The sequence below is a fragment of the Thalia democratica genome, chromosome 3 (genome assembly GCF_965202585.1).
Source record: "Thalia democratica chromosome 3, ktThaDemo2.hap1.1, whole genome shotgun sequence".
NCBI classification, from domain to species: domain Eukaryota; kingdom Metazoa; phylum Chordata; class Thaliacea; order Salpida; family Salpidae; genus Thalia; species Thalia democratica.
In genome coordinates, this window is record NC_139167.1 from 46,037,010 (window position 1) to 46,055,615 (window position 18,606).

The window sequence follows — 18,606 nt, forward strand, 5'->3', positions numbered from 1 at the left end:
ACATTAAATAAGTTGAGCATTTTTTAGTAAACTTTTTGAGTTTAATGTAAAACATTACTTTGATAGAAAATGATTAAACTTTATTAAACACTGTACTTAAGTGATAGAATAAGTTAAAATTACTTAGTGAATAAAGACTTTAAAAGTTCAATGTGTTATGATACACACACAAATAAGATTTAAACTAATTGAAAACTTTAACTTGGTTAAACATAATGAAGTAAAAATGTGCTAGTTAGCTAATTTTTAATAAAATGTTTTGTTTTGGTACTGATTTTTATAAGAAAGTTTATACACGAGTTACTCATTTTGAAAGTTCGAAAAGTGTATTAATACTATTTAGCACCCAACAGAATAAATTTTCTTAAAGCTAAAATAAGTATAGTATTAATTTTAATTGAGTAAATTTTTTTTTTGAGTAGTTAGTTAAAAATAGTTACGTCGTATAGAGTTAAACATAAATAGCCTGTGTAAAGATTTAACTTTAGATTGTATAACTCTTTATTGATTTAAAATTATGTTTAAGATAGTATTAACGGAATAAAAACTTTTAAGATTATAGAAAACTTAACACTGAACTAAAAAAAAAGTTGAATAACAAAACTATTTGAATAAGAATTGAAAATGTTTTTCAATAAACGAAAGTTTCCTTGCTTAGTGCTTTTGTTTTAAAAAATTAAGACAGTTATTTTAATTAATTCTTAAAACAATTTTTATTTACACATTTTATTTATTTTAACTCTTTACGACGTTACTATTTAAACTAAATATTCAAAAAAAAAAAATACTTTACTAGAGTATACACTATACTAATATTATTTTGGGAAACTTTTTTCTCTTAAGTGCAAACCAAAATTAACTAAAAAAATTCGAACTTTTAACATGAGCGATTCATATATAAATTCACAAGTACTTAATCTTGTTGCTTTACCATTTATATTTACTGAGTATTTAGATAAGCCGTTGTTCTTTAATTATTATCGATTTCAGCCCTAATTTTCTAATTAGCAAATTTTTACTTTTTTGTTAACTATAACCACGTTAAAATTTAGTATCTGATTAAATCTAATTTGTGTACGTTATAATACTTTAAAATTACTCCTTTAAATCTTTATTCTGTAAGTAAATTTTATTTCATACTATCGTCTGATTCTGACACAAAAATTTTTATATTGAAAATGTCTGTGTGATATATAAATTGCAAAATAAAGTAAATGAGTAATTTCTGCTTCTATATTTTATGCTGCAAATGGTATTTTATTAAAAATTGATGTGAAGTTTAATAACTGTTTCCTCAAACTAATATACTTTGAGGTTAGTTTAATAAATAACTTTTAACACATTTTTCTTTGTTTTTTATACTAAACCTTTTAAAATCAAAAACTTGCTTTATATTGATAACAGGGGCGTAGCGTGGGGAGGGACACTGGCGCATGCGTGCCACCCAAAAAAGAAAAATGTAAAAAAAAAATGTAATATCTTTATCCTTTATAGTTTGTTTTTTCTGCTTAATTTGCCTTTTTTAAACTATGTTTATCTAGTATTCAAAAAGTTAAACAAAATTTTGAATACCAATTAGTGACAAGTTAGGAAAGTACATGTTATTACTCAATATACTGATTCGATGCGTAATTGCAAATGCGCACCGATGTTGATGAAAAACTCCATAAGGAAAATTTTTTTAAGTTCATTAACTTCATAAGAATTTAGACTCAAATAGTACGCAACTAATATAGCGCACCGCTGTAGTATAACCTTATGGCAGATTATTTTTCTACAAAAAGTTTACAAAAATACGTCACGCTTAAAGAAAAATTAAACAATTTTAGAATAATTTTTTATGCTACATTGTTAAGACTACTGCTAGTTTTCTGAACTTTATTTTATAAACATACAAGATAAGCGTGTCGGCCTATGAGAAATAAACTTTGTTTTAAATTTTTATTTTAAACAAATACAATCAAATGAATTAAATTTAAAAAGTATACTTTTAACTATTTTACAAAGTTGTAATAAACTGTAAAAACAGTTATAAAGTTGGTCTATTTTAACTTCTGTGTAACTTTATTAAAATTATGTGCAATGAGGTGTTGTTATTACTGTTGTATTGTATATTAAAGAGTTTGATATTTTTTCGTAAATAAAACAGATACTTTCGTTTTATTGAATATATTAATTTTTAAAGATATAAAGTTTGCTATAAGTTATAAAAAAAAATTATTTAGTAAGTTTACATTTTTGCAAGTATAAGTAATTCTAATGAAATTTATACTTTTATTTAATTATTTAATTTTGTAATATATAAATGTTTTTTAAAACAGTTAACAAACTTATTTTACTTAATAAATTTATTTCAATTATATTACTTAAAAAAAGTTTTTTTATAGCTAATTACAAAAGTTTTAATTTAGAGGATTTTTTGAGAAAAAAAATTGCGCACCCCTGACCAAAATACCACGCTACGCCACTGATTGATAATACAAAAACAATGATAACTCCAAATTGTTTTATTACTAATAACTAAGCAGTACTCTGAAGTATTCTAAGTAAAATTTATACAAACCTCGTCATCGGGAACAAAAGGTCTGACGACATACGTGTTTACTTGAGGCTCGATTGGAACCACGTGGCAAAACAAATCAAAGGAAGAATGTACTGGTAATAACCTCTGTAAAATTAGTTTTATTTTAGTGTAATAATAAAAAACATGTTTAATGTAACATTCGAAAAGTTACAATGTACTTGTATTTCACCAGACAATCCACCTCTGAATACCCATGGTTCTGGGTCTGGACTTAACCAATCAGTTGTTTGTGTCAAATCTGTTTAAAGTGGTATGCATTTTTAATTAAAGACATTAGATTACAGTACAAAATGTTAATAGAAAATTAAAGTTATAAAAGGTTAATGGTAAACAAATTTTAAGAACATTGAAGTTAAACAACTTTTAAATAAACTTGTTATGAATAAAGTCTGTTTTCCAAGAAATATCTTTCTAATTTCAACATTTAAATCATGAAGTTAAACAAAAGTTAACACGTAAGATTATGTTATATAAATCAAGGACGAAGTTTACTACATTACTGCAAATAACAAACTTTCTTTTTATTACGTTTATTATTTTCTATGTGACTTAAACGCTTACTGTCACTTTAAGTTTTAAAATTTTTTGTTCTAACTCTACAACAAAAAAAGTTGATTTTTAAACCAAATAGTTTATAAACTATGATATAATTTTCAATATTAGGTCCAATATATGCAAACTTTTATTTTTAAAACAAGTAAAATAGAAAATTCAAAATAACTACATATCAAAAACTTTATTAAAACGAAAAAAATACTTCATGCTCATCCAACAACAGTTTTGTACAAATTGATAAGTAATGCAGTAAAAATACAGTGACCTGCCGCTATTTATACGAGTACTCAGTAAGTTTGAACACAAGGAAAATGTGCGTACTCAAAATCCTTACTTTATTTACCTACATTAAACCTAATAGAAACATTTAAGCTTCACTAAAGTTTACTGATGACTATTGCATAAAATTTCCCAAAACAAAAACATTTAACATAAGAACCTAATAAAAACTTTCATCATAAAACCAAAACAATTTTTGTTGAAGTTATTAGAATTTGGTGTGATTTTACTATTTATTCACTTAAAAAAGCAATTAGTAAATTCAAAAGAGAATATTACATCTGATAAGAATTAGCCAATAGATGTTGGTAGCAATAGTCAAAGTTTAGAAGCTACCAATACTCTTGATAATGAATACACAAAGTCTGTCATTCTAAAAGGAGAGCTGTCTTCAGCATAGCAGAAATGCAAGTAGCTCCTGGTAAAAATATATGGAAAGCTACAATTAGCTATTAAATACTTTTAAATTATTTTGAAAACAATTTGCGAACAGCAAAAAGTGTCTGCTAGACCAAAACTACAAGCTATACTAATAGAAATGTTTTCAAGAGTATCAAGTTCAAAAAAAATTTCAATTGCATTGACTGATTATAATTTTCGTTAAATATCTAAACTTTCATATATTTATAATATAAAAAAACAACTAATTTTCGAATCGTTTACTAAGTTTCAATGTTTAGTACATATCTTCAGAACCAAAAATTTTAAAGAATCACACAAAAAAACACATTGTGACGTTTCAAATAAAATTGAATAATTTTAGTTAGCCTATTCTAAAAACAACTTATGTACAAGTCAACTTATTTTTGCTTTGTTTGTTATTGTTTTTGGTTTTATTTTGTTGTTATTTTTTGTTATTAATTAGTAGTTTTTGTTCTTTTAAAATACATGTTTTGATTATGGAGGCAGGGTTGCTGCCTTTCTTTTCTTTTATTAATGATAAATCTTTTTTAATTTTTTCAATCTCATACTTTTCCAAGCAACATAAATGGCATGTTTTGTTGTTTTTCGGTTTTGTTTTGGTTCTGCAGAGTATTTCCCATTTTAAATTATAGTCTTTTTTTGCGTCTTTTAACTCCCAAATATAGTTCGATAATCCGGTATTGTGCCTTTTTAATTTGTTAGTAAAGCTTGCTTTATGGTTGCTATACCTGTTTTTAAATGTTGTACTAGTGGAATCCACGTAAAATTTTGTTATATCTTCTGTTTTTATAGTAGCTCAGTAGATTCCATTATTTCATGATTCCTTTATATAATTTTAAACAAAAAAAATATTTTAAAATAAAATACTTTTGTATAACAGCTTTCAAGTAACTCTTTTTTATTTATTTCAAAGTAAAAAAGCACTTTGAACACAAGTTTTTGGCTAAAAATTGCGTACTCAACCGGCAGATTACTGAACTTAACAGTTAAGTATTTTTAGAGTGAACAAATTTATTTTGTTTGAGAAATTCAATTTTTTTTTTAATCAAAATTTTACTCTTATACATATAAGACTTTGATTAGTTTGCTGGTTTAAAATTTTGTTCACTTCTTTTTACGAAGTTAATGACCAAAAAATTACGGAGCATTTCATCTAAAAAACTTACATTACATGACTCTTGGAGACAATTTTTTGTATAACAAATTTCCTTATCAATTCTTTATATTACTAACCAAACGGAAACCTTGTATAAAGTATACACAGATAACTTGTGTTCATGTTTATAAACCGTTATATTTTGAAAGGTACAGATATTTTAAAAAATATATACATCGTTACATCATGCTTTCGTAAAATGTGTCTGTCTTATCTACTATTAACAAATCAGAATTAATTTGTTTATAGTTCATGCATTTAAACTACGAAAACTTAAAAAAAAAGTATATAAAGATATCAAAATCAGTTTTACTTACTTAAAATACTTAATAAATAAAAATTGTATTAAGTTTAAAGCCGATGTTCTATTCTTAAAATTAATAAACAAACTTTGCTTATAAGAACATATTAAACTATCTAATACATTTTTTTTGAATAAAAAAAAATTGGCATCAAAGAAACTTAGAAGATAATTAGGATTGAAGTTAATTAATTGTTTATGAATTTTAAGTAAGAGTATAAGTAATGACAAAGAAAATTAGTAAAACTGAAAAAAAAAATTCCATGCAAACAACCTGGAAAACTCATTTCTTCACCATCTTGTTTTTTACGCATCAACTTATCCTTGAGTGCCTGACGTACAGGCGCTAGATTTTTGCGAATGATTACAATTAATAAAAATTTATAGAATGCAACAAAGGTATAATAAAAAAAGCTCGTTTGACAAATTAATTCAAACGAAATTAACTGCTTTACTGACTATATTTTTTTTAATTAAAAGTTTTAAATACTTTTTTTGTCATACTACTAAAAAAATATAAATTAAAATTTACCTAAAATCAAGCAATTTACATAGATGTCTAAAAGTTTTAGTTTTAAATTTTTCCCATAAAATTGTTTAGGTATTACTTTAATATTTTCGAAACAAAATATAATATATCATAGTATTGTGCTCAAAATTTTAACTTTTTATTTTTAAAACACAATTTGAAAGTAAGGTTAGAATACGCACTTAATTTTAGTTTTAATGATAAGATATTAACTTATTAAAGAACAGTTTCCACCCTTTTAAATAATAATAGCTAGTTATATAAAAAAGCCTGACTTAAGCAAAGTTTCAAAATATAGTTTTTTTATAAAAACGGGGAAAACAAAAACTTTAAGAAAACAGAAAAAAAACTTTCCAATATAATTTATAAGTTTTGATTATTACAAGTATTTATAAAAAAATAATAAAACAGCAAAACTCAATTAGTATATTAAAATTGAAAGCAATTGAGCTAAAAAAAATTTTTAAGTTAGATATTTTTCTAAATCAAATAAAAAAATTAAATTGAAAATATTGTGCTAATAAGATGAAAAAATAATTTGTAGTAAAAAGTTTTGATCATACAATTTAGATCATCAGACCACAGGCCCGGTAGACTGAAACTCAAACTTAGCGATTAGCCGTGCAACGTTTATCACATTGTTTAAACAGCAAGACAGCTGGTTCGCTCGTTTAATACGATTAAATAAAACATTAGCAACAGTCTCAGATGTACCAGTTGTTTTGTCAAGTGGACAATGTTAAAACGTTGCACGGCAATTTGAAAAGTCTGACCAACTTGTTTTTAAGAAATTTCTTCCAGGTTTTTGAAAGTACATGTTTTTGGGTTTATTTTTAGTTTAAAGTTAAGTTTAAGGTTAAAAATTGTGTTAAGTAATAATAACATTGTAAAGATACTGTAAAGCTACTTTAAATCACTTTAAAGTAAAGTTTTTAAATTAAAAAAGTTTTTGATGATGACAATTTTTTTAATCTATATGATTAATTTTTCGTGTCGAATTAAGATTTTACTACTAAAGAAGTAAAACTTATTTAAAAATTTAGTTTTATAATGATTTTTGTTCAAAATTCAAGTTTTTTTTCAAATTTTCTCAAATTCCAAGTTTTTTAACATAAAGTGTCAAACTCCAGGTTTTTCCAGGATTCTAGGGACATCCTGCACTGAAGTAAACGGTAGCTTCATGGTAAAACATCATAAACTGTTTGTAGATTAACGACTGTAGTAATAAAAACGAAACCCGGCCTCAGTCTCCCGAAAGCTTGTGGTCTAATGATCGAAGTAGTCTGTTCAAAACTTTTTATTAGCTTTAGCTAATCTCACGGCACACGAAAGTCCAGACTTCGGCTATGTTAGACTTAGGCTCATGTTTTTCTTTTTTGTAATAGATGTTTAGAATATTAGTTTTTAACAATGTTAGATACTAAACTTCGGAACTGAATTAACTTTTCATTTAACTTTTTACTTGTGGAAACAGCTCAGAGGTAATAGCAAATACAATGTTATTTGGAAAAAACCTAAAGCAAACTTAAACTTGATAAAAATTCATTGTGATGTAATTAAAAAGACTGTAGTATATAGTTTCTGCTAATAAAGAATAAATAACTAATAGAATAAATGAACTAGTGAACCAGTACCCTAAGGAATCTTTTAAGTTAATTTTTAGTAATTTTTATTTAGTTTATTTATTTGTTGACCTTGTGTAATAATCTTTTTATTTTCTTATTAACCAACTTTTAAAAACTCATCCCTATTTCTAAAACAAATACAACTACTTTTTATAAATTTAAAACTTGATAAAAAACAAGCTAAAGTTTTACTTAACTTTTTTTCATTTCTCAAAAAGTTTTAGGTAGTTGTATATTTATATATATAACTTTTGTAGGCTTTTTTTAATCTTGTGTTTAGTAAATGTATTTGTATTGTACTAAAGCATTTTGTTTGTTACATTTTTTAAAATCATTTATTATCTTTTTTTTTGTTTGTTTTGTAGTGTTATTTTATTCTAAGTAGCTGTATTTCAACAAAACGGTCTTACTTAGAGTAAGTTTAATAAAAGTTATTTGTATATTAGTTTTATTAATTGATAATAAATAGCGAACTTCACAACACGGCCAGCAACAACAGTATCCGAGATAACATACGACCGGTTTAGTCATTATTAGAAATCATAAAGTAGGCATAATCGCAGGAAACCGCCATTTATGACTAAGCAAGCGGGGTAAAGTACAGGGGTTGGTGTCAGAATGACACAGCAACAAAATGACACGGTGCGTCACTTTGGCACGGCGACAAAATGACACGGTGCGTCACTTTGGCACAGCGACAAAATGACACGGTGCGTCACTTAGGCACGGTGCGTCACTATAGCATGGATTAACTAACTTATAAGCAAAACTAAACTTCTTCAAAACTAAACATACAAATAATTATTTGTTGTTTATTAAGCACAGCTTTTAAGCACACCTAACACCTTACTACTGCTTAAAAATGAGTATGTTGTTTATAAGTACGACGGTGGACAATAGAAGGTATAAACATTACGTGTTTCACTTTATTTTATGAAGTCACAATCAAAAATTAGTTTTTGTTTTTAATTTTGTTTCTTTGTTTTTAAAGTTAATCAATGTGATTGTTGCTGATTCTACAAAACCGGTTAGAAGACAGGAAACCGAAAAGTGTCCTAGAAAAATAAGATCGTTGTCCATACCAATGAAGATTAAAGTTTCACAACAAATCCTTCCCTCCTTTATTAACCACCGTGTCATTTTGTCGCTGTGCCAAAGTGACGTACCGTGTCTTTTTGTCGCTGTACCAAAGTGACGCACCGTGTAATTTTGTCGCCGTGCATAAGTGACGCACCGTGTAATTTTGTCTCCGTACCAAACTGACGCATCGTGCCAAGGTGACGCACCGTGTCATTTTGTCGTTGTGCCAAAGTGACGCACCGTGTCTATTTGACGACTATGAAAGCTGTGTCATTCTTACCCGCTCCCAAAGTACAGAAGTACTGAAGGGAAAGTTGAAGAAAAAAATTATTGATGGCAAGTAACATCTCAACTTTGTTGATGATAGCAGAAATAAATACTGGTTTTATTAATTAAGTACTTTTCAAGATTTTTCTTTTTCTTGTAATAAAATTTTAGTTTTTAACTTCTAAAAAATAAGTTAAAATTTACAAAATTAATATTAAAAATATATAACAAAAAGAAGTCCTCCTAAGAGTTATTAAGACGTTTTAGTCTTAAACTAACAATCCGAAAAAGTAATTTGATTTCAATTTTTTTTAAACAAAATAAAAAGCTGCAACTAACTCAAATATTTCATTTAAAATATATGGTGTTTAACTTTTAACCAAAATTTTAACAGTAAAACTGCTGTTACTTTCGTTTTATACATCAAAAAACCTTTAAATATATTTTTCTCAGACAATAGCTTTAACATATTGTTGCTAAATAAAATAATTTCTAGTTCTGGTAAAAGGTAAATACTTTAAATAATTACCTTTATGGGCAAAAAAAGCTAAGGTATGTTAAGGGTATGGAGGAATCCACATTGTTTTTTTACAAGTTGATCTTATCTTGTAGCGTTTTATCCAAGCTTTCAGATATTTTTGACCACTTAACAATATTTAAAGTAACTTTTGAGACATCACAATCGAAATCCGTCAGTTAACTAGGTTTCTTATGAAAGGTGGCGCAAACCAAAAAGACAAAAATATTTTTTTTTCTCTAAACTATATAAAGAATATTTTCTGGAAGTCAAACGTCTCTATCTCAAATATATAAAGAAGATGGGTTTTTTTAAATTTCTGAGAAAACTTGTGTTGAACCATTTGCGGTTCATACATATGTATCGGAAGCTTTTTACAAAAATTACTATTGCTCTAAAGTTGAAAATTATCTTACTTCAATTAAAACTGTCTAAAGCTTTCATATACGAGCAAATGTTATTTTTATAAAAAAATCCCATACTCCCTTCCGCCCCATTCCCTTAAAGCAGAAACATGATTGTAGATAATTTAAAACAAAATATAATTAAACAAACTAGATTTACAAAACAAATATGTGCCACTCGTTAGGTAATCCAATGCCCTTGAACAATCATAAAAAATGTTTTTTATCTGTCGCCGGACATCTTTGCAACCAGAGCTGAAGATCCTGTAGTGCCTTGTTGCAAATAGGACAAATCTATCTAAGAGGCTTTAGAGACCGTCCACCTTTTTACTTTTCAATACGTAAGTTTACAAATAGAGTTTGATCTCCTTTTTTTTATCTGACATTCACCTTTTGAAGTTGTACATACTACAAACTTGCCGTTCTTTCATTTTGGATAGGTTGATCTTAGACTTTTGTGCAGTTTATACATTGCGGTTACTTACTTTTAGAAGAAGCCTTTTTGTAAACAGAGTTAGCTATTTAATTTCCTAATATTTTGCTGCGATTTAAAATTTATTGAATGTTTACAATTTCAGTTACCTTTTAGTATAAACAGGGCTGCCAAGCTTTTTAGTGAATTTTATTAAGGTTTTCTGAACTTTTTCAGGTTTAAAAAACATACTTTTGGTCCATTTTTATTATAAAATAAATTTAAGTATAAAACACTGTTATAACAACATTGAAAATATACTGTAAATGTGTTTTAAATCAAAAAAAAATTTAACGATACTACTAAATTTTTTTTATCTTGATGGTAGAATTTTTGTATCTAATCAAAATTTTGTTAGTTTACATGTAGAAATGGTTTAAAATTCCAAGTTTTTCCAGATTTTTTAGTGATATTTGTTCACAATTCCAGGTTTTTTTTTCTCAAATTCCAGGTATTTTGGCAACCCTGTATAAGCCATTGAGTAGGCTAAAATAAAATTAATATAAGAACAATTAATAATGATTTGGTGTCCGTAAACATGGTAGCTGGATAAATTAACGGCACACCCGATTGCCTCAAATTCGTAATCTCCTTTTATTTCTCCCAAAAGCATTAGAAGTGGGCACGTTATTCGCCGTATGTTTTTTTTTACACCTCAGGCAAAAGCTAATTCTTCTAGTGACCTTAAATTCATACAATATGCAGACAAATGCTGAGCCGTCAGTGTAGACTTTAAAGCCAAAATCATTAGCTGTATACCTCAATTGCGTTCGGTATGGATTTTATAGGGTATGAAAATGGTATTGTTGTCGGGGTTTATTGAGTGGGTGCTTAATTGTAAGTATTAAATGAATAATACTTAATATGTAATTTTTTTATTACAAAATTATAAGTGCAATATACAAGGAGCTGTTATAAACACTACACAACAAACAAAAGCTAACCTAAAACTAATATGCGATAAAAAACATAAATAACTCAACACAGATGAACTACAACACAACAAAACATATTTTGTTTCCTACCGGTGTAAGATACTTTAAATTTAAAACAATGAAAAACATTTACATTGTGTTCTTTTCAGACTAGGATTTCCGAGAGTGGGAAATATTGCCCCTTTAATTGCGAATTTAGGTATCAGAGGGCGATAATTATTAGGAACTTTAAAAATTAAATGGGTAATTAAATAGTAGATAGGTTATATTTAGTCTAGGGGCTAATAATTCTAAAACTTGTGCAAAAGGTGAAATAATGAAAATAAATTTGGAAAACCCAGTTTTAAAGGGAGCAACTTACATAAATGACATATTCTTGAACACTAAGTGTCTTTTTTACATAAGCTGCAAAAATGTTTCTCCTTATAAACTTTTTTTTATTCCTTTAATGACTCGTTTAAAAAAACTTCAACGAATGTTTATTTTCACAATCGATTTTATGTCGGTGTGGCCATAATAACAGGTACATACCAAAGATATTGTCAATAAATCTGAGTGTATGCTTAAAATACCATTTTCGAACGATTTTAAGATGAATGACCTCAATTTAAACATAATAAAAAAGATTGACTGTAACGTTTTCTTTTTTATTTTTCTTATAAGCGTAAACATATTCCAAAACAATAAACAACATCAAATTCTTTCAACTGTAGTTTTTGTAAAACATTTGTTTTGAATAACATTCATATTTTTTAGTTTTTAGAAATAAGTTAAAGAATGCAAGCCAACAGAACGTTTTTTAGAGGTGCAACATAGTTCCCACATTAAAATAAAGAACTGTTATTTTTTTAAAAAACAACTACTTTGTTGTTTGTTTAAAATCTAAATTGTATATTTTAAATAAAAAAATGATACAACTTTCAAGTAATTTTTTTTTGATCAGATGCCTAAGTAATAAAGTTTTCAAAACATAGTTTATATAAATTATAAGATAAAAACACTCTAATTTGGACAATCATTAATAGTTAATACAACTTAAACCATTGTTAAACAAAAAAATAACTACATTTTAATGTAACAAGTAGACATACAAAACTTCATGTTGTTAAATATAAATATAGTTGCATAGTTATAAATTATATTGAGGTTTAAACTATAAAATGCTAGAGAGCTTCACATTTTAAGAAGCTTATATAAAGTCATAAGTCAGCCTAAAAATTACCACTTATATGTGAAGAGCTGTCGCTGATTTCTTCAACCGTACTAACATTTGCCTTACCTGTTGATATTTGTTACACAATTTTTTACTCGGATACTATGTAAATAATAACTTAAACTTTTCTTATTAGGTTACTTTTAGTCATTAATTTTTTTGTAAATCTAATTTCACTAAATAAATCAGTCTGGTTTTAAAATAAACTATAATCTAATAGTTGTTATTATTCAACAAACCAAGCCATTTTACATAGGTTCTGAGCATGCTTAGAATTCCTCTCATGTCTGATATGTAAGGAAATATGTCGTAAAGTAATGCTCTGTTTCGGCACTTTATGATTCTATTAAATGCATCAACTACCACTTGACAGTTTGTATCGAATTCAGATGCTTTTTCTGTCCATTGCAAAGCCTTAAAAACGTTACTTGATTAATTAGTGAAATTTAAAAAACACAAATACAGTTTATAAGTCAATGTGATTAATTTAATAGAAAAAAAAGCATCACATATTAAGCTTTTCAACATTCTTTTTTGTACAAGCCTTTTACAACTAAGGCTTTAAAAGAAAATTCCTCAAAAAACGTAAGTATTATGAAAAGTTCTCAGGCAAAAGGAAAAATGACAAACGAAACAATTTTATTTATTCTGCCTTTGAAAAGGATATAATTTAGTGTGAAGAAATAATTCAAAAAACTAATAAAATAAATTCTTCTAAATAGTTTGTTTTAAATTACATAAAATTTGAACATCATTATTAGTATTGAAAATGCTAAAGTTTTACAACTAAATATTGAAACAAAAATAAAACAACCGTTGTTGTTACATAAAATTTAATCATTATTATTAAAATTAACCATACTACAGTCACCTCTCTCGAATCTACGCACATGAATCTGTGTCCAAAGCAAAAGTGTGTAACTAAACGAGAGAACGTTACTAAACGAGATGTAACTAAACGAGAGAACGTTACTAAACGAGATGTAGAAAATATACCTACTATATTGGCTATTTTCTAATAATGAATTTGATTAAATACAGTATAGGGGACTTTCCTACTTTTTTGTTTTAACAATAGTTTTCATTCAAGTTGCATATATGTGAAAAGCTTTTTTAATAAAAATTGTTTATGTGTATAAAAAGTTTTTTTTCTACTTTCTTTCTTGCCCAACTAATTGCATGGCATTAAAAAAGATCTTTCTCTAATACCATACAAGAGAAGTTCAATATTAACTCTAGGTAGCAATAGGGTGCATTTGTTGCCCCGACTTCGAAATTTTCCTTAGCTTTTTTTTGTATCAAGGTAAATCATATAAATAGACGGCACAAAAAAATAGCTTCCTAGCTATAATCCTGTTAAAGCAGAACACTTTTGAAAATTATGCTCTATATCGTAATTTTATAAGATAAACGAGGGTTTTTTTAAGTAAGCTTTACTTTGTAGAATTTTATCCAAGCTATAAGTTTCTTTTTACAGTTATTTGAAAATATTCATATTTTTTTAAATATGAACAACCAAAGTTTATAATTTCATTAGTTTTTTTAAAGTAGAAGCAAAATAAAAGAGCAAAAAAAAAGACTACTCCATTTAAAATACATCTTCTCTTAGAAAATATATAAAATTTAACTTTTGTAAAGTAAAGAGTTGCAACCTCCTTTTGTGCAGTGCACTTTATTTTTTTGATGTCAAATTTAACAAAATAGCTCAAAATTGACCTAAAAAAATGTGAAAGAGTAGATAATGGTTTCTTGAAAAAGGACCTACGAAAATATACTAACAAAAAGGCTTCATCAAAAAACAAGTTAGTTTATTTTAAGTTACTTCGTTCATGTAACACTACAGGGTTTCCACAGTATAACTTAGTGAACTTATGTTTAACTCAGGACAGTTTAAAGTTATTTTTTAAAATCAGGATGTCCCAAGTTTTATTAAAATTTTTGACTTTTTGAAATTTTGAAAAGTTAGTTAAATTTTTTTAGGTATTTAAAAAAAATCAGAATTACTTAAGACAGTTTAAAAGGTCACTAACGGCATTTTTTTACTCAAAGAGTGGCAACCGCTTGTCTGTTTCTGTCTCAAAAAACAACATAAGCTTCTAGGAGTTCCTTGATTAGGAAAGAACTTGAAAAAAATTTACGGCGAAACATCTGTAATAAAGTATTGGGTCTTCTTCAAGAATAAAACTGTGTAAACTGCATTGATGGTATGGATTTTGACACTTCCAACTCTAATATAGGGAAACACAAAGGTGTTTGTATGACATTTCAAAAAAGTCTTGGTAAGCCAATCCAATATTTTTGCTAGCTTGCAAACATCATGTACTAGAGCTGCTACTAAATAACGTTTTTAGTTTTTAAGCCATAGAAAAATCAAAAATATCAGAGATAGTAATCTTCAAAAAATTCAAGAATCATTGGCAAAATATTTTGCAACACTTTGATATAAATTATGTTTTGAATTTAGAAGTTGCTTCTAAAATTCGTTAAAATTATCAAAATTTACAATTGCCTTGTCTGCTTGATGATTATAAAGTAGTTGTCAAACTAGCCTTAAGTTACATTGGACTTCTGCCCTCGCAAGGTTTTACTCCTCAACGTCCTCGAGCTGTTTCTAAAGCTAGATGGACGAGCTAGGTAACTTACGTTCTTAAAATAGTTTTGCTTTCACAATAGAACTCATTAAAAACTATTTCAGACACCTTTTGTTAAGAAATACTGAAACGATTTGTTGATTTTTGCATAAATTGCTACCTTTCCCCCTGGATCAATTGTACTGTGGCTTTAGCAGCTCCTGGCAACGACTTGGATTTGTTAATTACACTTCAAAAATACAAAAGTACTGATAAGTTATGTGCAACCTCTGCGTTAAGTTTGATGAAAAAGCATCTTTGGTATCTTGTTGAAGAACTAGTTCCTTTGATGATCATACCAGTCAAAGCTAAGGTTTCTGATGCTTTAAATCATCAAATAAATCAGGATAGGCACCAAACATTTAGGAAAAACAATGAGTTACCTATTCGTCCTGTCTGGTTTAATGAGAAACGAGATTTAGCAGACTTTGTTGGAAATAATTCCATGCTTTTATTTTTAAATCCTAGACTGCAGTCATTCTTTTCTTATTAATCCACCAGAACAATGGACTAGCGACAAAGATTAATTAGATACAAAAGAAACAGTAAATTACATAAGTGTAGTCAATGACGCTGCCGAACGAAGTGTTAAATTGTTCAGCAATTTTGTAACGAGAAATGAAGACACATATCAAGGCAATCTACAAACTATCGAGGAGGATAGGTAGCAAGTACCAAACCTCAGAATCATGAATAGAAACAAAATATTGTAATTTGTTTTATTTCGATTTTAATCAAAAAATTCAACTCTTAACAAATATTTGTGGTTAATGTATTTTTCTAAAAGTGATAAAATTTTAATAAATATCTAATTTCTTTTTAAATAACTAATAATATATTCTAAAAGTTATTTTGTTAAAGAAAAAAAAAACGACCTTTTCCAAATACACCAATATAAAGCAAGCTTTTCAAAAGTGCTCTGCTCTAACAGGCTTATAGCTAGGAAGCTATTTTTTTGTGCTGTCTATTTACGGCATTTGCCACATACAAAAAAATAAGCTAAACAAAATTGAAAAAAATAAATTTTTGAGGGGCAACAGATGCATCTTAGTGGGCAAGAAAGAACTAGCAAAAACAATTGATTTATTAAGTTTAAATAAAACTTTCTGCCATAAATATTGTGCAGAATCGAACATTGTACCTTGTTTAATTTAAAGGTATAAAGGGAGCTAAGAGATCTAAAATATAAAGAGCAAAGCTATAGCGTTCAATAGGTTCTTTATAAAAGGCACAAACAAAAAATTCATAAATATCAACTTTATACAAAGAATACTTTCTTCCATATTTCAAAAAATTTAATTTAAAACTATAATAAAAAATATTTTACTATATATATATATATAACTTATTAAAATGACGATTTTAAAAATGCCGGAACATATGTTTAATAAAGACAAAAAAGATTGTCTCTAATCTTCAGCCAGTTCAAATTTAAAATAAAAAGCAATTTGGTAAACAAAGATGCAAAAGTTTACAAAAAAACAAAAACAATATGACGTAAGAATTTAGCTATTGCTAAACTTTTTTAACTTTCATTTGTGTATTTTGTTTTGTGCTTTATTTTAAACTTGTTTTGAAGCTGATGAGTGCATAGGCACAAAACTCGAGTCCTTTGAGTTTTGCATCTTTAAAAAAACTATTTATATATATATATAAAGATGTAAAACTCGAGTCCTTTGAGTTTTACATCTTTAAATAAACCTTTTTATTAATTAAGCCCTTAAGGTGGGCTCAGTGTGAAAGATTTAATTTATCAAGTTAAATAACTTAGTTCTATATATATATATATATATATATATAAACACTCATAAAACTTAATAGATAAAACTAACTGTACAATAAGAAAACATTCTAAACTAAACCAATGGAAAAATACAGATAAAGTGATCAACTGGTTCGAAAAATCAACAAAAACTACAGATTCATAAAATTCGAAATCACTAAATTTTACCCAAGTATAACTACATATAATTTAATTAAAGCATTAGAATTCGCTGAACAATTTTACCCAATAACAGACAAAGAAATGAATCTAATAATACACTCTTGTAAAGCAATTTTAACACATAAAAATCAAACCTGGGAAAAAGTAAGTTCAAACTAGTTATTTAATGTAAGTGTGGGATCATTTAACGGGGCAGAAATAAGCGATTTAATAGGGTTATTTTTACTGAATGAAATTAAAAAAAGTAAGATTTTTACAGAGAATGAATTCGGATTATATAGAGATGACGGACTAGGTATAATAAGAAACAAATCACCGAGATCAGCAGAAAAAACTGCTAAATATTTAATTAAATTATTTAAACAAAACGGCTTTAAAGTAACAATAGAATCCGGATTATTCCAAACATATTTTTTAGATGTATTCTTCAACATATTAAACTGAAGTTACCGACCTTACAATAAACCAAACTCACCAAATTTATACATTAACAACAACTCCAATCACCCCCGACTACCCGAAATAATAAACAGAGACTAATAAAACTTTCTAATAATAAAAAATCTTTTAACAAAGTAAAAAGTGAATACCAAAAAGCATTAATTTCAGCCATTTACAAAGATACCTTAAAATACAAAAAAACCTCCATCTAAAAGAAATAAAAGACAAAGAAATAGAGACAAAATATTTTTCAACCCACCGTTTAGTCTAGTGTTTGTTCTAAAATAGGCAATCAACTTTTAAATCTGATTACCACATTCTTCGATGAAAGCCATCCATGTAACAAAATATTCAACTGCAACACAATTAAAATATCATTCAGTTGTACAAGTAATTTTAGAAGCAAAATAATATCACACAACAATAAAATATTTAAATAAAACAATATAAACGATAAAAGCAACACAAAAGATAAAATTTGCAATAGCCGCAAAGAACCTTGCCCTTCAAACAATCAATGCCTAGTTTCAAACATGATATATAGAGCAACAATAACATCTAATAAAACAACCAAAGAGTACTTAAGATCTACAGGAAATATTTTCAAACAAAGATATAGGAATCACAAATCTTCATTCAACAACATTAACAAAAGACATACAACAGAACTGGCAAACTATATTTGGAATTAAAAAGATAACAACAGATACTATAAAATTAAATGGGAAATACTACGAAGGAAAAAATCAAAATTCAATACTAAATTTGGCTGCAAACTTTGAAACTTACAAAAAATAGAAATTGATAAATTAGGCAAGAACATAACACTAAACAACAAAAGAGAAAGACAAAATATATGCATTCATAACCAAAAATACTTTTTTAGCAAAACTAAAACTAACTAAATATTAAATCAAAGTAAAATTAAGCCGGGAACACGAATAGTTTAAAACATTTTTGTTATACAGTTTAAAACATTTTTCTAATACAACCTTTCCAAACTTTTCAAAATGCATAAATTCTTAAACTAACAAGATCAGCGTATTTTTTCAAACTTAACTTACTGTACAAAAAACCTTCATTATTACTACATTATGATAAATATAAAATTTTGAAATTTTTAATTTCTGTTAAACACTGTTAATAAAATTTAGCTTTACTGATGAGGTCGTATAAACCTATTTTTTTTATATAATCAAATGAAGAAATATGTATATTGTTAGTTCAAAACACACAACAAATTTACTATA

The 18,606-nt window shown here is 26.8% G+C and overlaps 1 protein-coding gene across 2 annotated transcripts in view; it reads right to left on the reverse strand.

The window, feature by feature from the left end:
- The window catches only part of LOC145831777 (protein O-GlcNAcase-like), a 52,826-nt gene that overhangs the window by 4,547 nt on the left and 29,673 nt on the right, over positions 1 to 18,606 (reverse strand). The window contains exons 11-15 of one of the 2 annotated variants that reach the window (XM_082939112.1): positions 12,580 to 12,754; positions 12,350 to 12,406; positions 5,573 to 5,644; positions 2,743 to 2,822; positions 2,564 to 2,668 (exon numbers count right to left, since the gene is read on the reverse strand). In XM_082939112.1, coding sequence (XP_082795238.1) covers positions 2,564 to 2,668; positions 2,743 to 2,822; positions 5,573 to 5,644; positions 12,350 to 12,406; positions 12,580 to 12,754 — 489 coding nt within the window. The remainder of the gene's footprint in view (positions 1 to 2,563; positions 2,669 to 2,742; positions 2,823 to 5,572; positions 5,645 to 12,349; positions 12,407 to 12,579; positions 12,755 to 18,606) is intronic. The other variant, XM_082939113.1, reaches the window with a different exon arrangement.